Source organism: Coturnix japonica, chromosome 7 (assembly GCF_001577835.2).
Source record: "Coturnix japonica isolate 7356 chromosome 7, Coturnix japonica 2.1, whole genome shotgun sequence".
Lineage (NCBI taxonomy): Eukaryota > Metazoa > Chordata > Aves > Galliformes > Phasianidae > Coturnix > Coturnix japonica.
The window spans coordinates 30,822,404-30,847,853 of NC_029522.1; the positions used below are offsets into that span (position 1 = coordinate 30,822,404).

At 46.1% G+C, this 25,450-nt stretch overlaps 2 protein-coding genes across 5 annotated transcripts; both read left to right on the forward strand.

Annotated features, from left to right (window-relative positions):
* Positions 1-1,591: 1,591 nt before the first annotated feature.
* Positions 1,592-9,076, forward strand: NMI (N-myc and STAT interactor). Of its 2 annotated transcripts, none has more exons than XM_015869202.2 (10): positions 1,592-1,725; positions 1,893-1,943; positions 3,179-3,253; positions 3,541-3,699; positions 4,546-4,653; positions 5,552-5,714; positions 6,184-6,290; positions 6,405-6,594; positions 7,306-7,412; positions 8,193-9,076. In XM_015869202.2, exons 2-10 carry the CDS (start codon positions 1,899-1,901, stop codon positions 8,379-8,381), a joined length of 1,143 nt encoding a protein of 380 aa, XP_015724688.1. In that variant the 5' UTR covers positions 1,592-1,725; positions 1,893-1,898; the 3' UTR covers positions 8,382-9,076. The 2 variants fall into 2 exon arrangements, with proteins under 2 accessions (XP_015724688.1, XP_015724689.1); XM_015869203.2 differs by having other exon boundaries at positions 1,598-1,728.
* Positions 9,077-9,576: 500 nt separating this feature from the next.
* RBM43 (RNA binding motif protein 43) lies at positions 9,577-15,734 on the forward strand. Of its 3 annotated transcripts, none has more exons than XM_015869214.2 (4): positions 9,577-9,916; positions 10,946-11,144; positions 11,584-11,678; positions 11,760-15,734. In XM_015869214.2, exons 2-4 carry the CDS (start codon positions 10,949-10,951, stop codon positions 12,495-12,497), a joined length of 1,029 nt encoding a protein of 342 aa, XP_015724700.1. In that variant the 5' UTR covers positions 9,577-9,916; positions 10,946-10,948; the 3' UTR covers positions 12,498-15,734. The 3 variants fall into 3 exon arrangements, with proteins under 3 accessions (XP_015724700.1, XP_015724698.1, XP_015724697.1); XM_015869212.2 differs by lacking the exon at positions 9,577-9,916 and adding an exon at positions 9,923-10,163; XM_015869211.2 differs by lacking the exon at positions 9,577-9,916 and having other exon boundaries at positions 10,910-11,144.
* The last annotated feature ends 9,716 nt before the right edge of the window (positions 15,735-25,450 follow it).

Genomic DNA, 25,450 nt, shown 5'->3' on the forward strand with positions numbered 1-25,450 from the left:
CAAAAAAAAAAAAAATAATACAGGGTCACAGTTTCATCCGCTGATCAGATAAGAACATTTGAAACTGTCATAATAATTTCCCTATGGGTAGAGCTCCTTCTGAATTTGGTGGCACAAGGTGACCGCTAACTCTTTATCCATCGATTTGGCATAAGTTGAAATTCTGAAAACTAATTAACTTCAGCAGTCAGCACCAACTGACTGCTAACTATGCAAACTATTCCGGCCAATGAACAAAGTCTGGTTGCAGCTTTGGGGGTACCATTCAAAAGGTTATTCAGCTCAGCCTTCAAGGAATCTTGACATGCTTTTTCCCTCATTTTTTTTTGGCCTAGGACACAGACATTCCCCAGATTTTGTTCATGACTGCAGCTCATCTGCTATGTGTATCTAAATGGACATTAACCGTCTCAAACTCCATCGGTGTCTGACTGCCTGGCTACAGTCTTGGACACAGTCTGCTCCTGAATCCAAGAGCTGATGAAAGACAACTGTGGTTCTCTTTTCTTTCACTTCTCCATGTTTAAGCACACACACTTCGCACAGCTCCCACCATGAGTTCAGCCTGTCCCACCAACGTCATCTGCAGAATGAAGTCAGTTGTACGCATCTCAGGATCCATGTGAGATCCTTTCCTTTACATACTACGTAAAGAAGGATCGCTCAGGAAACCTAGGCTTCTATAGTCCTTGTAAAGGAAGAGACAGAGCTTTCTCTACTTCAAGTTTATAATCATGGAAATCTACCCCATTTTATTTATTTTTACCTAAAAAAGATACTCCGTGAGGTCTTTTTAGAGAATGAGTGCCCATTGGCTGAGACAGTGAACATCTGCTAAGATAATTCACAGCAGCCCACATTTTCTGGCTTCTCAAAGCTGATTTCCATGTGTGCTGAAGCTCTCCTCTACCCAGTGCTGTGCAAGTACAGTTAGAATCACAGAACAGTTAAGGCTGGAAAAGTCCAACCCACCCCACGTAGTTGGCTTGGTTATAGACTATCCATCTTTGTTGCCCCATTCCAAATGCATCAGTCACTGAGCACTTCTGTGCTCATGGAATATTTATATAGTGAAAGGTTCATAAAGCAACTGTGCTTATCTGATTGATAAGAGAGGGCAGCCACCCCAATGGACTTTGGACCCAAGATGGCAGGTGGTCCCCAAGATGGCGGGCGGTCCCCAAGATGGCGGGCAGCCTCAGCCCCAAGGAGCTGCTCATGGCCATCGCCCACCTCTCAGTTTTCAGAGATTTGTGTTTTCCAGCAGTTGTTTATTACAGTGCAGCACTTCTATCAGCAATTGATTGTCACCAACCGCTGATGCCTTTTACCACTTCCCAGCAACCTGTTCTTTAGAACACAAAGTTGTTTCCAGAGCGCTTTAGAATGACCAAATCCAGCAAAACCAGCCTGAAGACACAAAGGAAAACCCACAGGCTGAGCCATGAGCTCCCAGCCAAGAGTGCCCACCAGCTCCCCTCCGTCTCCTGCCCCGGCAGCTCAGCGCCGCGCAGATGGAGGAGGAGGATGGAGGAGGAGGAGGAGGATGGAGGAACCACCTTCCTTCCTTCACGTGATTTCGAGGAAGGGGAGCGGTGACACCACAGCCCGCAGCAGCTGGGGAACCTCCGGCTCCTCCTCCAGCAGTAGGGAAAGCGAAAGCAGAAGCCGGCGGCTGTGGGAGGGAAGGGGGGAGGGAGAGCCATCCCGACGGGAGATCCGCAGGTAGCGCTGTGTGGGGCCGGGGGGCTCATGAAGCTCCCTATATATATCATTGTTGCATCTAATTCCTTTCTTTTAGACGATGTTGGCTCATTATATGGTATTTCATTCAGAGCTGTTTGCCACATTTAGAGCTATAAGGCATAACTTTGTCATTTTTTTCCCCTCAGGTTGCAATGGATTCAACAAACCCACCGTATTCTTCGGGAGATAATGGTTTGGTGAGTAGCTCCTGATGCTCTGTATTTGGTTTCTCGGAGTGCAGATTTGTGCTTGGAGTGCTGGGACAGTGCTCCTCAAACCCCTGTCCCACTGCATTCCACCCTTCAGTACTCGGGGCATTCCTCATCCACCTCCTTTAATCACACCTTCACTTCCAGGTGACGTTGCACCAGCTCTGCACCTTGCACTGCATTAGGGCCTGGCCTTGTGCTTCCTTTCCTGCCTGCCTTCTGTCTCCATAGGAGAGTCCAATCCTGGATTTCTTGTGTTTTCCTGTTGTTTTTTTTCCCTTCAGGTTGAATATTGCTGCCTTAGTGCATTTTCCCTACCAAGCAGGCATCCTTTCTTATCAGGCTCCAGCTGCAGCACGTGCATCGTTCTGCTTTCCTGCATTCACTCCCACGAGTGAAGGAATATTTGCTGGTTTTCAGTGATACGCAGATGGGGGTTTCCCTGTTGCTTAACAGGACTTTGAAACTGGACAAAGTAGTTGAGGAAAAATATTTTATATGTTATTGTTTTTAGGAAAAACCCAGAATTATCAAGAGAATTAACCAGATAATCTGACAGGCCTTTTCCAAGCCTGAGTTTCATGGTTCACATTCAAGTTTTATGTAATCTGAAGTAAAAGGGAGGGATTGCTTCACGAGGTCTCTTTGGATTTTTTTTCTCTCTTTTTTTTTTTCCCCCTTGCAGAATATTGCAGTCATAGAAACAAAACAGAACAGAGATTTTCTCTCTTCTTGAGCTTTATCCAGTTGTCACTTCCCTGTGCTTGTGAACTTCTGCCCTGCCATGCTCGCAGTCTGAAGTTCTTCTGTTGCCTTTCTCTCACCTGATATTACCATTCCTTATCTAACCGAGCTTAGAAACATCCCATTCTGTAGTCTCTTTCTTCTCTTCAGGCTCTATACACCCTCTTAGAGGAGCTGCTGAGAAAGCCTACAGATAAACCTCGGTGGGACTCGGGGGCTCAGTTCTCAGTAGAAGAACACAGAGGCCACTTGCTTTTATGGTTTATTAACATACCAACCTGTGAGTGCTTCCAGCTGGATAGTTAGAAAATAATGAGCATGGACCAGTTTCCATTTGCTTAGATTTTGGTCCTGTCCAGCCATGAAAGTAGTTCATTTTGTACTAAGTTTGTACTAGGTTTTACAGGAACCTTTGGTTATGAAGTACTTCAATGATTCTCTAACTGGGAAATAAAACTCAGTGTGTCTTTTCTCTACAGCATGTGACAACCGCTGACCTTCCTGACACATCAGAAGAGATGGAAAGTCTTAAACAGGAACTGGAGAAATGGAAGGCAAGTTCTACAAAGTGTGTGGAAATTAGATGGAAGATACCTGGAAGGGCATTAATCTGCTCTTCTACATCTAAATCCACTCCCCTCCCATCATAATAGATGTTTGTCTAACATGCTCTCTGTTCTTTAATGCTATATGCCTACGTTAACCTCAGTGGTGGCTACACTTGCAAGTCTAAGAGAAATATTTATCCAAAGCATTAAAACTAAGCACAAGTAAAGGGTTTCCCTAAGGTTTTGTTTGTTCTTGTGGAGATAGAAAATCTGAAAGTCTTTTTACCATCCAGGAAAGATTTGAACAAGCTGAGAAAACAAAAACCGACCTTCAACATAGCATATCAACTGCTAATGAAGAATATGTGAAAATACAGCATGAGCTGACAGAGCTAAAGGATGCTCAAGAGAAACTTAATAAAGAGAGTGGCATGTCTAAGGCCGTCTATGAGGTATGGAGAAGGCTTACTCGTGACTGTCAGTATTGGTGGAATTGTGGGGGAAGTATTGGTTAGGGAAGGTAATATTTCCATTCCAGTTGAAATAGCTTTACCAGTTTGCAGACTGTGGGACTAATATTTTAAACATGGGTTTTCAATGTCAGATGAAGAACTGGTGCGATTAAATAAGTCTTACAGGAATGAGAAACTGAGACTGATCTTATGTGGAAAATGAAGATAAAAAACAGTCTTCCAAGATTCTCCTCTAACTGATATATTTCAGCTTTGTGTGATGAAGATAGAATTGAATGGGACTGAATGGGTTGTTTCCATTGCTTCATTAAATCCCAGCACCTCCTAGACGAGGTTACAGCACCCAAGGGATTGGCATTTCTTAAGTGACAGTAAGCTGGGCAAAGGCCAAACGCGGTCTGAAGATGGCTCTTCTTTCTGGAACAAATTGGTTCATTACCTCAGAGTGCTGTGAAGTCGTCAGTACAGCAAAAGAGTTTTCCACAGGCTGTAAAAGAGCTGGTTTCTGTGTCATTTTGTTTAGCCTGAGAGCCACTGATGAGCAAGTTATGCTTCCATATTGCAAGCTGGGTGACTTATTGTATGCAGTATATCCTTGGAAAAACCAACACTCTGTTTGAAAGTCCTTACTGTAATTTGCTTTGATTGAAACTGCTCCTTGGTGAGTGCATTTGCCTTGCAGATAGGTAAAGTTATGGAAAAATGCCTCATGCTTGGTGGTAATATTTGAAAGCTGAAACACTTTCTAATATCTACAGATTTTGCTGAAACGTACTTCTATCTCCTGTATGTTTAATTTTGCATTTAATACTTTTTGGGCTGTAGACAGAGCTTTGTGTGCTAGACCACGATAATTCTGAGCTGAAGAGAGACATTGAGAAGCTCAAAGAAGAGCTTGCAGAATGTTGTTCAGCGCTCTCGCAGGATGGTAAGGTAATGCTTGCAATATTTTACAGTTATTATTTTAGAAGGACACATTTTTGGTCAATTCTAGACTGTTGAGGTCAGCTGTTTACAGTCATAGAATGACCTGGGTTGAAAAGGACCGCAATGATCATCTGGTTTCAACCCTCTGCTATGTGCAAGGTCACCAAACACCAGACCAGGCTGCCCAGAGCCACATCCAGCCTGGTTTAGCATTTAAAGCTCAACTGATTTCAGTATAAAGTACAGCTTGATGCTTTATTTTCTTACTTTATTTGGCAAGAAAATGTGAAAAAGACTAAGGATATGGAAACAAATATGAGTGTGTGAGATACTGATGAGTGAGAAAAGTGAAGAAAAGTAGAAAATAAATTAAGTGGAAGACATTGGAGTAAAAAATGCACGTAGTATTGCTATTAATTTTCAAGTGCTCACATTTAGTATTCCTTGGGTGTGAGGATGGCAGAAAGAATGAGTCCTTTGGCAGTAGTGAGAACAGAAAGAGAACAAGCTCTGAGTTAAGATGCTGGTTTTGAAGATAGGTGACAGAAATGCTTTTATTGCTCAGGCTGTTTTGTCTTGGAGGAAAACAGTATTTTCCTTTTATTTTGAAACAGTTTCAAAAGGGGAAAGAGACGCATCTGAAACTCCCTGGTATCTATTAAAGTAGGCTTTCCTAACCAATGTTTTCATGAGTACTCTTACCTACTCTCATTATAAAATACTTCTGTTTTACTACGATGGTAATATGCAAGGTAATTTATGAACAGATTCACCATTGCTGTAGAACAATAATGCAAGTAAGTAAAAAGAAACGATAGCGATGACTCTCATACTTACTTTACAACTTCCTGTTGTAAATTAAATTACATGAAGTTTGTTCTCTATCTTGATTCTAAAATACTAGATTAAAAAAAGGGTGGCAGAAATGAAAGTGGAGTTCACTCGCATGGAAGACACAGAGGGTGACATTCTGGATATGAACACCCACTGCGTTTTTTCTGTAACAACAAGAATCCCATTCAAACTGAACCAAAACCGAGCACTGCTTACTTTGGAAGATGAAGAAGGTATGATGCATATTTGAAGTATAAAATGAACGGCTGATGTATTTCATTACCATAATGGGTGACTCCATTATGCATGTATACTGCAGATACATCTGATCCATTATTTCAGCTAAAATCTAACAGCCTTAGTGGGCATTCTCCACTGCTGGTAGTGATGTGTTTTTATCTGTGGGTTTTTGAAATAAAATACCAAAAGTCCAGTATTGATATTTCATACAGTGAGAGCATCCTTTGACAGTATCTTTTATTCTAGAGACAGTATGGTGTTTTAGCTGTTGCCTATAGCTAGTGAGATTGAACAGCAGCAGATATGCCTGAAGTTGTGGGCAGTTAGATATGGTTGCCTAACTGTCAGTTATTTCTCCTTTAACAACATGAAAGGAGATTTTGCTTAAGAGACTGACAGGTTGTCAAGTTACAGTGATGAAACAAGGCTTTTCTTACCTGTAACCTTGTGATTTTTCCTTAGTTGCCCAGAGACTGACAAAAATGGGTAAGCATACTGTGAACCTGGATGGAACTACAGCAGATGTGAAAGTGGTGCCTTTTACAGTTGGACTGGGAGTCAAATTTGAGGTAATCAGCTGAACTATGAAATGACAAAGATACACACTTGCAGTACTTAAGAAGCTTTAGGTTTGGTTTTGTGGGTGTTCTCGATCACAAAATGCACAACAATTATTTCTTTAGCTCCACATCACAATTTCTGGAAAGAAGATCAATGTTTCGGAAATCCCTGAGCTGCCAATTCCTGATGAATGGATGAAAGACAAATTAGAGCTGAATTTCTACAAATCTGAATACGGAGGAGGAGTAGTAGAAAATATAAGATATGACAAGAGGTCCAGAACAGCTGTGATTACGTTCACTAGACCTGGAGGTATTGCATGTAATGTTTTGTTAGCTGGATATACAAGCCACGTTGTCCCTTTATTCCCTTATGTTCTGAGTTAACTTAACCAGTGAATACAGCTAATTCTTCCCCAAGGAGAGTTAAATTGATCAGGAAAAGATGTAGGTTCACCCACACATTTGTGAATAAAGCAGTGCTTCATCACATTCCTTTTTGATCAAACACGATATGCAGCTTGCCCACTTTGCTTCTTTCTTAACTTTGCCAGAAAACCCTTTTTTTGCTTTGGATTGCTCATGAAAATTAGGAAAACATGTCTGATTTGTAGCTCTCGTTCCATAACAATGAACTGAGAGAAGCATTCGGATTGCCCAACTGTAGGCATTCTGGTTTAAGTGCATGAAATTCTACGGAGGCCAGCGGAACCACATCTATTTACAGCAGCTGCTTTAGTTTTATTTCAGAAGCTTTTGTGGGTATTTACTGGTTTTGGTTTTTGGAAAGGCCAAATAAAGTTGGTTGGCCTTTTTATTTTTTACTTTTTTCAAATTACATATGAAGAACCTGCAAATGCACCATCATAGGTTTATTTCTAGATCCAAGTAAGAAAGGTCAGTCTGCTCTTTGATAGTTGTACAAAATTGATCTTGTAGGTCCTTTCCAACCTTGTGATTCTATCATTCTATGAAAATGCATTTTAGGTTATTTTACTGTTCTTTTTCTCATTCTCCCTTACAGCAATGGCCAGCATTGCGAGATGTACTAAATACCCTTTCTATGTAAATGGAAGGTGCCATAAGCTTTCTGTGTCCCCAAGGACTGATGGACACTTGGAAAAGCTTCAGGTAAAATACTTCATATGCAGATCAGATCCATAGGAAGCACAAGAAATGGGCAGAACTTGTAGTTCCAAGGACTGCCCAAGTTTCCTATAGTAAGTTTCACAAACCGAGTACCAGTGTGACTCTGCAACGTGCTGATTGTCTTATATTTAGTACTGTGAAAAAAAAAATAATAGTTTAAAATGGTGTGTGTATCTTATGTTGGGACAGTTGATATCATTACATACCATAACATCTGTGCCAGGCAGGAGGCAGACACAGAACAGCTTGTGAAGCAGGTTAACAGTAGCACAACAGTGTGTTTCCATGGCACAAAGCACTGGCCTCTTCAGCCCTAATGAGAGGCCGTGTTGATAATCTCAGCAGAGCGCCTTGTTGTACAGTGGAACAGTTGCTGATTCATTTCTTCTTACGGTCGTTTGACCCAAATAATAACTTGTTTCCCTGTAGCGCTAGTCTGCTTGCTCATGATATTCTCACTGAAATTGTCTTTGATTTTGTATCAATAGGTTGTCACCGAGTCAGTGCTGTGTGTATAATCAGCTCCTTATAATTAAAGCACTGACTAGAATGCGTGCATTTATGAGATATAACAGCATCACAGTGTGTGATGGGCTTCCAAGCTCCTTTTATCTTCAGTTGTAGATCATAGTGCATTGTCCAGACTCATCAGATGTAATCAAACATCAACCCAGTGGATGTTTATTTCCAGTACCTCAGTTCCTTTAGGCATACCTGCAACAGCTGCTGTGTAATACAAGTTTATCTTTCTTCCCTCAACAGCTCTTTTCTGGTATTTCTACGAAGACCATTCTACTGAAAGGAATTCAAGAGACTGAAGACGATGAGGAAAGCGTGCAGGATATGATTGAAATTCATTTTCAGAAGCCTAGTAACGGTGGTGGGGAAACAGAGAGCATCAAATATGTATCAAAAGGAGCTACGTGGGTTTATTTTGAAGAGGATGCTTAGAATGCCATACAGAAAAGTGTGGAGCTCTCTCAGAACTTCTGAGCTTCTGCTTCATCCGAGGTTATAAGCGATGCCACTGGTTCTTGTAGAGCTGTGCCTTAATGTTTAGAAAGTGAAAAAGGGGAACTGCCTTTCTGATTTGTTTAATGGCATCAACTTTGAACAGAAATTCATTCAAACTTAATGCTTGGTGTTCCAGGTGCTGCTGCTGAAAGTCACAGGGAAAGCCTTCATCTGCACACACAACTTAATCTAAGATCACTTCTTGCAAAGTCACAGATTTTGTATCTTGTCCATTTTATATGGGTTTATCCCACCTTAACCTATTTTGTCTTACATTTTTGTGACAGAAGTCATTCATAACCCAGTGTCCAGCATCTGCACAGATCCACAGCTCTGGGGGTTGTATCGGTGTGTGCTCCAACATAACTCAATCAGATGGTTGTTTAAAACGAGCTGCTTTGGAGCAGAGCTGGAGTAGCAACGTGATGGTGCACACAGGGCCTGAGGCACTTACTTATTTAGTGGCATGTGCCTGGCCAGGCTGCCAGTACATGTAAGGGGGCATTTGGAGAAAGGCACAGAGGGTTTAGGGGAAGATGGTTTGTTTCTGCATGTAAACTTCCCCTTTTGCTTCCAGTTCTGACTTTGAAAGAGCTTTGAAATAAAACAGGAGTGCAAAAGCTCCAAGAGTGGGTGTTTTTTCTGCCGTGATCCATTATTTGGCCTTCCAGTATTTGAAGGGGGTGAATAAACAGGAGGGGGGACGGCTATTTATGAGGGTGGGCAGTGATAGGACAAGGGGGAATGGTTTTAAACTGAGACAGGGCAGGTTTAGGCTGCATCTTAGTGGGATGCTTTTGACACAGAGGGTGGTGACGCACTGTTCACAGGTTGCCCAAGGAGGCTGTGGATGCCCCATCCCTGCAGGCATTCAAGGCCAGGCTGGAATAGTGCTTTCTGGGCAGCCTGGGCTGCTGGTTGTGACCCTCACACAGCAGGGGGTTGGAGCTGGATGAGCACTGTGGGCCTTTGCAACCCAGGCCGTTCTGGGATTCTATCCCTATGGACACATAAGACACACAGGTTCTTCAGGCGCTATGCCGTGCAGCTCTATGCCGTGAAGCTCTATCTATGCCGTACAGCTCTATCTATGCGTACAAGCTCTAATTCTCATGTCTTTGCAGCTCTATCTATGCCGTTCAGCTCTATGCTCTGTCCGCGGGGCTGCAGCTCCGCTCGCCGTTCGGTGCGTGTAACAACACGGAGCATCGCTCGGCTGCGGGAGCGGCAGGGAGCGGGCGGACCGTGCGGGTTGGTTTGTGCTTCCCATCAACAGCCCCACGGCGTCGGTCGGATAGGGAAGGAAAGAGGGGAAAAGCGAGGTTTACCCTGCCTGCAACTTCAACCCTGCCTCACTGGTGAATGGCGAGCAGCAAGGAAAGCGGAATCGTTCTTTCGTGCTCTTCCTGAGTGGGAGGAGCGAGCAGGCACGGGGCTTAAGAGCTCGAAATAGAGTTGAGCAGAGCTGCCAGGTACGTGCAGCGTTCCGCCCCTCCGGCGCTGAACCCGGCGTCTCCAAGTTACAGCCACGCGGAACACGCCGCTCCGTCCGTGTCCCCTCCCACCCCGCGCCGCTCCCGGCGTCCCCCCGCACACACCGTGCCCATCCCGGCCATCACCTTCCGCTTTCGTTTCCATCGGCAGCCCGGACGCAGGCGGTGCTCCAGGGGCTGCGTGCTCCAGGGGCTGCCCCCACCCCCCCCGGCCAACGACTCCATGGCAAGTGTGGGGCGCTGGGGGGTGCTGGGGGGGCCGGGGCCATCCTTTCCTTCATTGCAAGCCCTAAAACCATCGCAAAACCTCCTCAGAGTCCTATCGCTTATGGCGCATGTCACCGACATAATGCTGCTTGTTTTTGCGTAGCAGGAATGGAAAGAAAAGATTCCTTTCCCTAACAAGGCATAGATGCAAATCCTATTTAGGATGGGTTTCGTGTTTGCAGCCATGGGAGGTCTGGCCCTGATGAAAATCATGTGTGTGGTTATTCTATGCGCTGCAGGTCTCAGATGGTCGGGATTATGTGCTTCCTATTTAACAAGGTTGTCCTCTGAGTAAATGGAGAGAGCTGAGTCAGAGCATAACCCCCGGTCCCAGCTCTCATGAATGTAACAAATAAGGACTGTCTAATGCTGACCTTGATGCTCTGAAAAGAGAGTCCTTGGTGAACAGTATGACTTCACATTTTCCATTTCCTTCACATCTTGAATGTTAGAGCAAGCAATTGTACCAGCACAGCCTTTCGTTTGGGAAGCTGGTCAATTTACTTCTGGTTTTTACTGCTTTAACAATACCCAGTGACACTTCTTTTACCACGCAGTAACGTGTAGGTGCCTGAGGGAATCTGGCATTCATTGCAATCAGAATCTGATTAAATCAATCTTAGTTATCTGTCTAAAGGAACATGTGTGAACAAAAGGGAGCCGGTCCAGCAGCCATGGTGTTGTCTAGGTAAGCTCTGTGCAGGTCGCTGTGTTTACAGCATGTCATTTCTCTCTGCACAGGACATGGGACAGGCTGCAAAGTCAGCAAGGACCGTCGTCATCTCTGGTGTTCCAGATGGTGTTCTGAGCAATGATGTCATGAGTGACATCCTGGTGATTCATTTCCAAAAGGCAAAGAATAATGGTGGAGATGTGGAAGAAGTGAAGTACCCAACAACGGAACAAGGAGTTGCATATATAACTTTTGAAGATCCAGGAGGTATTCACACTAATATACCATATAGGAAAGGTTCTCCCAAGAATTAGCCTCAGAACGTGTACTCTGAAACAAGTGATGATAAACTGCTTACTGCTGTTGGGGTTTTATGTGTCTGGCAGACCAACATCTCTCTTTTAGTCAGTCGGAGTTGTAGGGTTTCATTTCTGTTCAAGTGCAGTAATGACTCTGAAGAGACTGTGTGCAAACTTTTGTTTGTTTCTAGACACGAACTTATACACTACATAAAACTGATCTTTGTAGTCAGGCCTATGGGGACAAATCTCTGACGGTTAATGTTCTGAGCAGACACACTTCTGTCTCTCTGAACCGTTTCGACTAATGCAAACATATTAGGCAAGAGAATTGGATCACCTGTGTGTATGCATGGAAATAACGCATTATCCTACTGCCAAACAAGCGAATCTGGCTTTCTCTTTAGTTGCAGAGAGTGTTCTACAGAAGAACGAGCATCGACTAGAAGACAGGAGGCTGCCCAGGTACTATCCTCTGAAAGTGAGCCCTTACTGTGAAAATGTAAGTTCATCCTTCGTTCATCTAGGTGTGCTCCCTTAGTTATGTTAACCTCCACCTAACTTCTCTAATTCTCAATTCTAGGTCTTCAGCTCTGTCACAGCTGTCCTCGATATGTCTGTTTTCAGAGACAAATTTGTTTTGGAGGATCTAATACAAGAGCTTAAAAAGAAGAACACGGCTTTGAGATTTGGCTCTTTGCAACCCAACGGGCATATTCCTGTTCAAGGGTCATTTCCAGCAATCAAATGGCTGAGAGACTTCCTTTTACTAAAAGCAAAATCCCTCTCAGAGGACAAAAAGGAAGAAAGTAAATCCCATCAGAGACCAAAGAAGAGGCTGCAGAAGCGCAGACTCACCAGAGAGGTGAATGATTTTGTTCGTGATGCGGAAGGGGAGAAGCAAGAGGTTGTTCTTGACACAGATATATATCTCTATATGAAGCACTTCTTCTTCAAGGAGCTCCTTACAAATACTGACGTTGTGATTTCTAACATCACTGACGGTGATATAACTACCCTACATCTTCAGAGAGGCAGAAGCAGGCGTGATGCTGGACAGGTATTAAGAGTCAAGGAGAAGATTGAAAATCAGTCTGTAAGACTTCTTAAGAGTTTACGTAAAGAAAGGATCGACTTGGAGAGGTGCACCAGAGATAAGAAGAAATGCAGATCGGTGTGTGAAAGTGTGAAATCCCGCTACCCTGATGTTTTGGTCATCCCTTATGATACTCACATTGATGTGATAGGAAGTTCTTCTACAGTTTTCAAATTTACACAAGAAGTGAACAAAAAGATTCAGAGCCTGTTTCAAAACAGGTAGAAAGACAGCATTTGTGTTTCCTGCGCGTTGCTTTTCTAATGAGCTGTTTTGGTGCAGCCCTTGTACCTCCGTGTCACTTCAGATCTGCCTCACTGCTCCTACACACGGTCTGGGAATGCTGCACATGAGGATGAAAAGCCCATTCCTCCCCAGGTACCAAATTAAGTTCAGACCAAGAGACAAATGATCTCTGTATCTCTGCTGAGCTTCAAGACGGAAGAAATGCTGCCTCTTGTGTCCAGATAGAGACACATTCTTCCTTTCATGTGCTGCATTCCGGCCACTTGCACTCCATCTTGCTGTCATGGAGTTTACGATGTGAAAAGAAGGTTTTTCATCAGCATAAGAAATGGTGACTGCAAAGTTGGGTGAACCAACCTGGTATGAAATCCTGCACAGAAATTCATGTGTTTCTTTGTGTGAGGAGATGACCACTGAATATAGGACTGGTGGCCTGCTGCTGCTGCTGCCTTTATCTGCAGTTCTTGTTGAGATGCACAAAGGTCAAACTTTAGTACTTAAGAAGATGGAAAGCTTGTTGAATCTGTAGGCTTGTCATGCCCTGAAAAAAGCCTTATAAGCTGGCACCAGAAGTTCCTGATAGAAGAAACTGAGTTTGTCTTTATAGGAGTGATAGCAGGTTTTCTTTCCAGTAGTAACAGCAGCTGCAGCATCCCAGGACAGCAAGCTATTTAGGCATGGAAGTGCATCCATCATTTTGATGTAAAAATCTTAGCAAACTTTGATATCAGATTCTATTTATACAGTTCTTAGGCCCGATGTGGGAATAGAGTGGTTTTTCTTATCTTTCATCTCATGGTTTAGATACACCAGATAGGAGCAGACCCTTTTGCTGTGCAAAACCGATGAGTTAATGCAATAACTGGTTGTTGTAACTGAGAACAGAAACATCTTCATCCTAATAACACTTTGCAGTTGTGTTTTCCAGGCTGTGTCAGAGGTTCAGACTGTGGGGGTCTCTGCCACCTCTTGTAAGGACGGGACAGCCTTAGTGTTAATTGCTTTCTAAACTGAATGCCTTAGAACACTAAATATCTTTCGTTAGCAGCTGTACATGTTTCCAGTTTTTGATAGGCCAAGGTATGCAATTAGTTTTAAAAATCATCCTTAAGTATACTGTTCAGAATTACCTGCCTGTGTCTGCCCTGCCCTTTGCTTTCATTTCTAAGGTTAAGTGCCTGGAGCTAAAACTGAGCGCTCACTACAGAATTCCATCTCATTCACCAGATAAAAGGGAGTGCTCACTGTAAAATATCAGCCTCATTCACTGAAATCAGGGACGGAGCCCCTCCACAGCAACGTGACAGTTTAGAGTGCGTGTGTTAAAGTTAAACCTTTTCCATGGAGATCTATTAGGAGTCCAAACGCGACCTTATTAGAAAGCCAAGTTGAAAGTGTGTTTGGGGATTTCAGAATGTTCAGAAATACGTTGCTATGACTTACAGACCATTAGTTCCTTTGCATGCAAAGTCTTGTGAAATTGAATTTATGATCCTATTAAAGAAATGAGTTTCAAAATGCTTTTTGTTCTTTAAGCAACTCCTAGACTTTGAGTTGGAAGCTCATCGTGCTTAAGGCATTTTCTTGTCGTGACTGATTACCCACTGCAGTTATGCCAATGAAAGATAAAAGTCGTTAAACTAGCACCAGTGCTGTGTTTTAAAATACACTGTCAAAGTGGGAGGATGATGAGCTGAAGTGATGTGCTGAACTGGGAGGGAGGAGTGCTTAGAGGCTTATATCCACACCAGCTTCCTCTGCAGCAGTAGCTCATGCAGAGGCTGGAAGGGGGCAGGGCAGAGCACCCAGAGCCAGGTCTGATAGGGCCCCTCCTGCTCCTCATTGACCAAACCTCAGCCTTTTTCAGTGCTCCCCACAGAGCTTAAGCAAGGATGGGAGGTTTTTTTAACCTCGTAAAGGAGAAAATTCTCCATGAAGGATAGACCTGTAATGAAATTAGTGCTCTTTTCTAATATCTATATTGATCTTTCATTCTCCTTTCTGCAGGGTCTCAGTGTTCTTTTTATTGGTTTGTAGAGCCAGAGTTTCCTGTGTGCTTGCAGAAATGCTTAGGGCTCATAAACCAGCAGCACTGATTGCAGTCAGAACACCGGCAGGTCAGGAACGGGCTGAACTACATCCATAGAGTCAACTTTGACAGCAGGGCTGGTAGAGGTTCTGCTCACTTCTTGTTGTCTGGCTTTTAGGTTTATCGCTGTTTTATAGCAGTTCTAACAGCTCCTCTCCATACTGATGTGTCCATCATCTCATTGCCACCTGAGCACTACCAGCACTGCCCTGTTTCCTGGGGTCTCCCATCTGCTGCCTATGGTCCAATACCTGGATGTTGTTTCTTTAGAGAAACAGAGCTTTGTGTCTGTTACTTTGTGCTTACACTAAACAGTGAATTGGGATGTGAGTCCATTGTGGACCAGCACGTACCATCTCTTGTTATGCTCCTGGATCTCTGGGGCTGCAATTTCAGGTGGGTTTTGCAGCAGCACTGCCTGGGAACACCTCACTTTTCTCATCACTGATGGTTCCTTGTGGCCCAGCAAGAGCAGGGCTCAAAGCAAGTGTTCCACACAGGGTTGGTGCTGGTAAGCAAGGGGCTGTGGTGTGTGCTGTGACTGCCTGAGATACACTTTTAGATATAACCCCACAGAGAACCTTTATCAGCGGGAAAACACATCAGCTGTGGTCTACCAGGATAGACCTGTGCTTGCTGTAAGGTATAAACAGCCTTTCAGCAGGATAACCTTGTAAGTGAAACATGCATTTCTTCCATCATGATGCAGTTGCTGTGAAAAACAACAGATATTTAGCAAAAAAAAAAATAGAAAAGAAGTCTGATTTTGTCCTTAGTGTGGACACATAAATACAGCAAAGCAGATCAGTGTTAGGTTTGGTAAGAGACTTGCCAGCTCTTATTCTCACAGCTACCTTTTATGGGAAGCAAAGCACTTATAACTATCAAGCTCCACTCGAAAAAGGCATTTAATATTTGTGTGTATTAGAAAATATCTGGGAAAGCACATTAGATGCAGTTCCTAGATCTAAACCACCAGTGCTGACTCAGTACTCTCAGCACCAGATTTGCACTTTTAATTTGAAAAGAGAATTCACTCCGGGGACCTCAGCAAAATATTTGTCCTTATTGCTGTGCCGACGCTTGCTGCCCTTAACCAGATGGGGATATGGAACAGTTCGCAGAGTTAAAAAACACAACGCCTGATTTTGTCTGAAGGCACAGTTCCCACCGACATTAAGACAAAGCCTTAACAATAAAGTAAAATACAATAAAATACAATAAAAATCAGCCATGACCACCAGCAGAACCAGCCCCATTCCTGGCAGGGCGGCACTGTGCTGTGGTCATTTGGGTCACCACCTTATTCTGTTGTCTGGAAACCTGAGTGTTAGAGAGAAGATTTGACGTCCCTTAGCAGGAAAATATGATACAATTTGGTGGCAAAGCAATCTCATGGCTGGCCCGAGGGGGTGGGGGAGGCGGGCGGAGGAGGAATGATTTACTGGAGTGCTTTTGCTATCGCTGGTGCAAAGCTCTGATGTGGCCCAGGGAGGACAAAGCCTCTGTTACTCCCCATTGTACCTGTGCATCTAATAATGCAGTGTAAAAGGTGCCTGCAAAGCATGTGGGAAGGGGGTTGGCTCATACGTTGGAAGGTCTTTCTTGCAGGTATAATTGTTGTCATCCAATCTGCCTCGGCAGTGTTTGAATCGCATTGAAACTTCCTCTATGCATTTGTTCAAAAAAAAAAAGAAAAGAAACCAACACCTACTACAAAAGACCTGTCATGTCTCTTGAAAGGCTGCAATGCCAGAAAGATGTTTTCTTAAGGAAGAAGAGCTGCTTTAGGGAGACATCCATCTTATTAAATACATATATATAGGTAGGAAAATTCAGCGGTGTTCCTAGCAAATAACTGATTCCTCAAGGCAACTGTCAGCCTCACACATCTCCATCTGGCCACCCCGGAGACCCAGAAGCATGAGACTTGTGATGGAAGCATGCGATGGCCATCAGCCAGGGGCGAGCTGGGGTGGTTGGTGAGTCAGTGTGGGGTGGATGGGGATGCGTTCCCACCGGGACAGGAGGAGATGAGCTCGGCACTCTGTGCATCCGGAGGTGCTGAGGCTCTCGCTTGGCTCCGATCCAGCCCTCAGGAAGCTCCCACAAGCAAACACACACGTTCCTGTTTTGTTGAACATCTTGTGCAAGAGAGGAAAGCAGCTGCCGAGCAGGGCCAAGATAGCCTGAAAAAATTCCTTCTCTGTTGCTCAACATCTCCGTGGTGACTCTGTCCATCGCAGCCAGAGGGGCTGATGGGTGTTTACAGGATATGTGGCTTCTCTCCGAGCTGTCACTGCTGCCTGCTTGGCTACAGGCAGGAAAACATCTATGAGGGTGGCCCAACGTCATTCAAAATATCTCATTTTATTGGCGTTTGGGTTTTGACCCTTCAATCTGCCACAGGTGCTGACAGAAAGACCTTTTCCATCCCTCTATTTAGTCAAAACTGCACAACAACCTGGAGCTGCTGGACCCGTCTGGTTGTACTTAGTTTTTCCCTTGCAGGACGTCTGCTGGAAAACAAGTCTCTCTCTGCTTTGCCTTGCACAGCTTTCCTTCATCTCCTGACACCCGTTAATGACCTTCAGAAAAACATCTCAGAGTAACTGAGTGAAGGGGTACTGCCTCGAATGGCAGCAGCTGCCGCTGGATTTAAGCCATTTTTCAGGTGGATTTCCCCTCCCATCTCTGCTACAGCCTATTTAATGGCCGTAGTACAGAGCAGGACTAGCCAGGCTGAGTGCTTTACCCAAATAAAACGTGGTAGGAGACACTGGAAAAACAAAGTTCTGCTCTCTTTGTGCAGCTCAGGGATGGAGAAACCATCTCAGTTTTGCTGTAGAGATACAACGTGAGGGTGTGGTGCAAGAAGTCTGACAAGTCCTTTCCATAGGTGGTGATGCAGCGTATCTGGAGGGGATGGGGCCAGCGGGGATGGGCAAATGGGCAACCAAGGGGATATGGGAGGGAGCAACCGAGTACAGCCCTGTACCCACATGGCCCTGCTGGGGCTGGGGCTGTCACTGCAGCCACTGAGCAGCACTGGTGCACGTCCACACGCTCAGCTTGCACTTCATCCATGCTTTAAAAAAGCAGCCTTTCATTTGGGTGTGGGTACCGGCAAATCTCTCCCAGTGTTACAGTAAAGTAACCTTTCTCTTTGGCATTGCACGCAGCCGTGCCCTGTGTGCTGGGACCCTGCAGAAATCCATCTCTTTTAGCACCGTCTGGAGCTTCTCTTTATGAGCAGATTGCTCTTGCACGGATACAGCCAGTTCTTAACAACTGGAAAGCTGTAATGCACACAGTAAACACCACCGAGAGCTCTTTTTCCCCCTCTAAGTTACATGAACACTTCCCCCCCAGTTGGGGGATTTGGCATTTCTCTCGGGCATACTTCACATTTCCCCAACTTTCTGAATAACGCGTTGAGAGACTCGAGCATCTGCACTGCCAAACGAAATGAGAGAAGAAACGGTTCTGCGGGCTCATTAATGCCTGGCATTGACAGGCCTGGAGGGGCTGTGGGTGTATTTACATAGGGCAGAGACAGGCCTGCGGGGACGAGCTCTGCTATTTACATAGGGAAGAGGGTTTCCTTTGGGGGGGCTCATTTAGATGCAAGCGGCACAGGAGCTGACAGCAGCCTTCATTCCATACAGCTCTATCTGTGCTTCCAGAAACAGGCCTGAAAATGTGGTGCCTTGTGCTGCGTTTGGGGCTGTTTTGTTCAGGCAGGTGGGCGATGCCTCTGCTGGCAGAGCATCCGTGGCCTTCCCTACTGCACACGGTGTCCAGGTGAGTGGCACTGATGGCCGATTTCAGGCTGCCCTGGATTTTGGCTGTTCTCTGTTAGCTCTGGTGCGAGTCTTGCAGCTTTGGTGCTTCTCCTGCCCTTGCTCACAATGCGCAACCAGCATCATCGATGCTAGTGTACAAAATAGCCCCTGCGCCTCCTGTCTGCACACAGTGCTTGCTGTGATCACAGACTGGTTAACACATCTGCTTGCCTAGCAGCCCTGTGCTGACAGAGATAACACAACACCCCGGCTGGTCCCTTCCAGCTCTCAAGCAGGCGTCCCGGATGGACAATCACAGCTGAAGCATAATTTAGTTCCCTGACCATTTCAGGTGCCTGGAGCCTGTGATTGCCTCTGTATCTGATACAGACCCTTCCAATCAGCTGTGTGTGCTCCTGCAGGGGCAAATGCTGCGTGCTGAGAGCAGCACTGAGCTAAAATGCTAAAAACAAGCGTGCCAGAGGCTTTGCAGCGAGCTGCACCTGGCTGCCTTGACACCGCTGTCTGAGCCCATCGCATCTCACATCCTCAGCTTCATGCCAGCTGACATTTATGCTTCTGCCTACACACCAGCCAGTCCCATCCATCACCCTCCCAGCTCCGTGTGGCCAATGCAAGCGGCAGTAAATAAAGAATTCCCTGGGTCACAACACTAAACAGTTAAGAAAGCACTGCGCTCCCCCCCAGGGGAGAGGCTATTGCAACTTGTAAACAATTGCTATCTGTTTCCAGGTGGTAATTAAAATAGCCACCCCCACCAAGCCGGGATTACATCAAGAGGCTGACAATTTCCTGCAGAAAACAGCTGTGTTTCCACTAATGAGCCTCAAGATCAGCAGAACCCAGTGGCTGCCTGCAGTTGTGGGCACAGCTCTGCCATCCGAGGCTCTGGGACCATTGGGTGATCGGTGCTGCTATTTCTCAGAGGCTTTTGTTTCTGCTGCTGCTATTATCCCAGTCTGCACGAGTCTGCTCATCCTGCTGTGAGATTGCTCCTTTGCAAATGCTCAAAGGATGTGCTTTCATTGCAACTGTTGTGTGTTATTGTTCTTGAGTTTTATTTTGAGAGGCTGGGTTTTCTTTACAACACGCTGATGTTTTCCACTGCAGTGCTTACCTGCCACGTGGAAGCCGTTAACCTCAGCCAGATGCTTGGCAGTGATGCAGCCATTAATGCTCGCCCTGAGATCGTTACCATGTTAATGAATCACAGGACACGTGTGCCTGGCTAAGCACAGACACAGCTCAGCACAAAGGTGGGAACTGAGGTTTCCCAGGAGCTCTGCAAGCCCCCAGCACCACTTGGCAATGGCAGCACCACTGCAGCCCACCTCTAACACCATATGATTGTGCCCATCTCCCTGTTTGGGCTGGGATTGCCAGGACATGAGCAAGAATCATAGGCTATAGGTGGCACAGCACCCTGCCGGCGTACAAAGCCACTGCCACACCACTATGCCATTTGTAGGCTGTCTAAGCCAGCCCAAACATTTTACAGGCCTCATGCTTTCAGCTGGTTTTGCATATTTATTTTTATGTGGGTTTTAATAGACTAAGTGAGGTTTTCTTCCTCCCTGCAATCACTCCCCGATGGGAACCTTACGATGTGCTGCTGGACATTTCTTGCTCGAAAGCCTCGGGTAGGAAATGGGGGATTGCCAGAGCTTCCTGCATGGGCATTTGGGTGCACCTTAGAGATGGAGCCAAAGGAGCTGAGGTTGCAGCCAGGCCCTGGTGGGGAAGATGAGGACCAGATGCTTCAGGTCAATAGGAGCACGTAGGTCCCCTCCTAGGTTGGCTGGTTATCACCATCGAGGGAAGATAAAGGGAGGTGTGGGAGATGCCTTCAAGAACCAAGAGCCCATTTAATTTCACATGTAACCACTTTCTGCAGTCCCTAATTCTGCCGTTTTGAGGCACATTAGCTGCCTGCACTTCAGATTGCTGTAAGGATATCATTGGGTACCAGACTGTCAGATATGAAAGCTTAATAAGTGACACACTTTACATTTTTGGTGCAATCGAATATAAAAGCTTCCACTCGGTTAAAATTACCAGAGGTAATTTCAGCACAGCTGTCAAGTCATTTTCCTAGAAATTGAAGTTTTTCCTAATGTGCTTTTACTGAGATGGAGGGAAATGGTTTCTGATGCAATTGCTCTGCGTGCAGGTATTACCAGAGAGAGGTGCAGCTCGCTGTTATGCTGAGAAGGCATTTCTGGGGCTGTGCGATGCTGGAGGTGGTTCCTGCTTCAAATCTGTGTGGGAGCACAAGGCTGAGCCCCTCTGCACCTCCAGGTACATGTGATGGTACGGAGCTGCCGCCCCAGGAGGTTGTGCTGCCATTGAGGGAGACCTGGACAGGCTGAGAGTTGGATGGAGAACAACCCATTGGGGTCAACAAGGGCAAGTGTAGCGTCCTGCATCTGGGAGGGAACAACTGATGCATCAGAGCGGGCTGGGGGGCTCAGCTGCTGGAAAGGAGCTCTGCGGAGAGTGAAGGTTGGAGAAGACCCCCATGCCCACTCACCACGTTCCTCAGTGCCACATCCACACAGCACTGGGACACCCCTGGGGATGGTGACTCCCCACTCCCTGGGCAGCTGTGCCACTGCCCGACTGCTCTTCGGAGAAGGAATTGTTCTTCATACCCAACCACAGTGGGGGAAACATGGGCACTATTGCTCTGCCTGGGCTTCACTCATAGCTTGCCAACCTTTGGCCAAGCTGGGAGCCCCAGGAGGGCCTCACATGCCCCCAGAACTCCCTCTTCTATCCCCTTGGTGCTCCATTTTGTTTGGGACCACTGTCAAAGTCAAAGCCTGGGTATGCTGACCTGCAGTTAGGAGATGCAAGAAAAGGGAGGACAAGCCTTGGATCACATCCAACGGCATTGCCCATGATGGATGTGTCTCAGGATGGGAATAGAGGCATTTTGGGGGATTTTTAGGTTTCTTTTTTCTTTCATTTAGCTGAACTAAGTGATGCTCCAGTACTTGGGGACCAGTCAGCAGGCACCATGCAGTGTCTCTGTTTCAGACCTCTGTTTTATGACCTCAGTGCCTTCATTTATCCCAAGTCCCTCTGCATTCTGAGAGGAGGAGGCCGCCCATCACCCAAAGAGCTCTTTGTGACCGCAGAGATGAGATGACCACAGCTGTGCTGCCTGGCACATCAGCCCATAGCCGTCAATGTCTGGTCGGACAGAGCCCCAGGCCTCTCAGTGGAACGGCCTCCACTGTGTTTTCCTGAAATTTGATATCCTAATTAAGGCTTTCCTCCACTTAACAAGGAGGAATGTATATCACAAGCTTGCTGAGGCCGCTGCCAAATGGCTCAAGCTCGACGTGATGGCTGAAATGCCATCCCTGCCGCTGCACGGGGTGTGAATGATGTGGTCCCTAATGAAGCAGCCAGCCCAGTGCAGAGCGGGCTGTCTGGGAGGCTGTTTGCACAGCATGGGCACCAGCACTTTTCTGCTTCTCTCCTTAGCAAGGATGGGGAGATGGCGATAAGGAAGGAGGAGGGATAGACAGTAGAGCAGTCTCTGCACACTCAGAACCCCCAGCATGGATATCTATAGGGTTAGGGCTGATGCGTGCAGGAGCGTTTGCATCTCATCCATCTGTAATTCCAACTCTGCTCTTGTTTGAACGCTGCATATGAAGCAGCGAGTTCAGCTGTGACTTAGGGCAGGTTTTTTGGCTTTTTTTGAAGGGAAGGAGGCAGCAGAATCTCCCCACACAGCGCACAGCACTGCCCCACGCGTGCAGCTGCCGTGTGACCTCCTGCGGGTAAATGCAAGCTAGCTATTAAGCTCCTCTCCTGGCTGCCAGATATAGGAACGTCTACTGTCAGATGGATAATTCCTGGGATTTTTACAGTTTGACACAGAAATGACACAGCTGAGGATTCGCAGCTTCCAATTTGGTTCTACACCCTGCCTTTTTTTCTGCCTTTCTTTTTTATATATAGCATGTTTCTCCGGCAGTTGAGAAAATCCCACCAAGCAAGTGATGGAATCAACACTGCCAACATCCTAAGAGTGCACACAGCACGGTCCTGCTCCGTTTTATCTCTGGGGAGCCATTTCCCATTTTGGTTAAGGAGAAGTTCATAAACACCTCTGAGAGAGGTATGGCAAGAGGGTGAGTGTAGACCCTCTGTGGATCTAAGGTGGAAAGAATGACCCAAACTAAAGAAGAGCCCTTGGGAAATGGGAATGAAAGTTCACGAGAGGGTGGGAGAGGTCCTGTATGCAGGCTGTGAATTAGCTGAGATAAAGAATGGGTTATGCAAAAAGCAGGAGATAAAAGAGCTCTAGAGAATGCAGTTCAGGTTTTGGGTGTATAGGAAGTCAATTCAAGTGGATTCGTTTAGAGAGAGCTGCAGAAATGGAAGCGTTTCAAATGCAGTTTGAGATCAGAAGTGCTGAGAATTCCAAATATAGTTGAAGAAAAAGATCCTTAAATCTCCGATTGGGGGAAACCTTTGAGGTGATGCTAAACTTCAGCATGATTCGGAGAAAGGGGTGCTTGGGGAAGGTTTAGGAAATGGAAAGTGAGAGGAGAGGGGAAAGGAATGGGAAAACAGCGAGAAAGAGATGGCAGGAAGAAATGAGCAGAGGGCCACCCTAACAAGATTACAGGGGATTAGACAACTGAGCAGAAACCTTGTTAATTGGGTGCTGACCTTTGAGCTGAGGCTGTCAGGGTGAAGCAGGAGGCGAGACAGTGATGGTCAGTGGGATGGGGGCAGGAGGGCAGGCTGGGCACCAGCCCATGGATTGCAGTCCTTAGCTGTTCTTTGCTGTTCTTTGGCTCTCCCTGAGCTCTGGCTCCCAGCACAGCAGTCTATTATAGGGTGAGGGGTTGTTGGGGGTGGGGTGAGGCGCGTAGAAGAATGTAGACTGGGATGTTTGGGCACAAGAACATCCCCAAGTTGTTTGCTTAGAAACTGGTGATGTACAAAATCAAACTGTCAGTGTGGATGGGCAGCTCGTATGTGGGTGAGATGCACCCGTGAGGTCCCGAATGCTTCCTGCTATCCCTTTCCATCATGGTAGGAGGCAGAAGCCTCCCATTTCCTTGGGTCAGCTCCTTTTTCCTTCACCCTCACGCTTCTTGCAGCAGCACCAGAGGGTGCTGTGTGCCATTGCTCAGAGCAGTGCCAAGGGTTTGCTACAGGGGAATCACCAATAGCACGATACCTACTTGATGCAACAGAAATTAAACTGCTCATTTACTTAAAAGAAAGAAAGAAAAGAAAAGGAGAAGTATAGCAGTTGCAAAGCACGGTCATCAGCCTTTGCACTGCAAATTGAATTCTAAGCATGCAGTGGAGAAAAGACACCCTGTGAGGAGCAATCCTGCACAGACAGCAGGAGGACTGTGGCTGTGCTAATAGATTTTTACCCTCCCTGTATTTTATTATTCCATAAAACACGACTGCGTTGAATGATACAGGCTCCTGTTGAATTAATTATTGATACAATACCCCAAAGCTTTGGAGGAACTGATTCCGTGGGTGGTGCTGGGAGAAGGCTCAGGTCTGAGCAGGAGATCCCACTGCTCCCACCCCAGCCTGCCCCATGTGCCAGGCAGCAGAGACCCATTCATCCCTAGTGTCCATGCAATAATGGGATAGGTGTAAGGTGGTGGCAGTACCAAGTAACTCACTGTTAAGAGTTTGCATGTGATACAGACAAAGCCATCGCTTTGTGATGAAGGTGAAGCCTTTCTGGAAAACATCAGTTCGTTTTCAGATCTGCTGCAGGTGAGGGACTGGGGGGCTCTGTGAGCTGTGGATGTGCTGGGTGTTGTGCCAAGGGCACAGATCTCAGGGCACATAAGGGATAACTGGAAACTCTCTGCCCATGTAGAAACCTGATTTTGCCTGGAGTTCCCAGCAGTTTGGAAAGCAGAGGTGCTGGGGAGGTTCAGCAGCATGCTTTTGTGTGACGTGGGATAAGAAACACATGCGAGGCTGGAGGAGAGGATTAGTGCATGCATATGAGCTACTGCAGGAGAACACCAATTACTGGAAAATTACATTTTCCAGGAGACTAAAGTAATCTTTTTACCCACATTGCAAACATAGTGTAAGTGTGCTTTGAAATGTTGTGACTTCAAAAAGTGCATTTTAAAAGTAAAAAACCCATGGCACCAGGAGTGCTTCCTTCATGTTTTTGCACATCCATCACTGCATCACCAACGGCGGCAGCCAGGGGACACAATTGCTGCTTCAGTGCAGGAAATGGGAACCAGAAGAGGATGGGCTGGGCTGGGAGGCTGAGGACAGGGCCACAGGCAGGTGTCCCTCCCGGTATTTCTTCCCCTTTCTTTTTACTGTTGGTTGGAGGAGTGAAGAATGGGGAACACAAAATGACATTTTTCCACCGAAAGCTTTGCTGCTTACAGGGCTGAGTGTATTTTGCTCCTCCTGTAGTATACTTAACAATGATTTTTATTACTTAAGCTGAAGTGGAGCTTGGCGTGGTGTCTGATGAGCAGAGGTCACCCAGGTCTCTGTCCCCAGATCCTAACCAGCCCCTCTGCCTACAGGACCTTGCAGGCACTGCAGTGCAAGTTTTTGGTACAGCCCAGTTTTGGCACAAAATCTGCAGTTTGAGTGAAATGGAACCTGCTTTTGGAAAGCAGTGCATTGCCCATCCTGCTGCACAGCACTGATGCTGCCCAAGCGTGCCCTGTTCCCAAGGTTCAGCAATGCCTGAGCAGTGGCGGCACTGGAGGAGGTTGGGACATGCTGCCCTCCGTGGTTCTGCATGGTGTGTTGGCTGCCCTTGCTCCAGCTGAGCCGTAAATTGATTTAAGGGTAAGCTGTAAGGGTAAGCTCTATGGGAAGGAATGTGCGAGCTGTTAAAGGGCTTTGGGGGATATAAACCAGAGCAAAACTGAGGCTCTTGGCTGCTGAGAGCAGGGCTTGCTGCAAGGGTACTGCTCCCCATGAACATGATACGCTGAGCAGAACCGTTCCCGAGTTAGAGGATACAACAAGGGGAAACACTGAGCAAATCA

Excerpts from the sequence above, each read along its gene's own strand:
- NMI (XM_015869202.2), top strand. The coding sequence starts at position 1,899 with ATGGATTCAACAAACCCACCGTATTCTTCGGGAGATAATGGTTTG. Across the intron at positions 3,254-3,540 it reads AGGAACTGGAGAAATGGAAG|GAAAGATTTGAACAAGCTGA; the intron begins GCAAGTTCTACA and ends TTTACCATCCAG. Across the intron at positions 6,291-6,404 it reads GACTGGGAGTCAAATTTGAG|CTCCACATCACAATTTCTGG; the intron begins GTAATCAGCTGA and ends TTATTTCTTTAG.
- RBM43 (XM_015869211.2), top strand. The coding sequence starts at position 10,925 with ATGTCATTTCTCTCTGCACAGGACATGGGACAGGCTGCAAAGTCAGCA. Across the intron at positions 11,145-11,583 it reads AACTTTTGAAGATCCAGGAG|TTGCAGAGAGTGTTCTACAG; the intron begins GTATTCACACTA and ends CTTTCTCTTTAG. Across the intron at positions 11,679-11,759 it reads TGAGCCCTTACTGTGAAAAT|GTCTTCAGCTCTGTCACAGC; the intron begins GTAAGTTCATCC and ends TCTCAATTCTAG.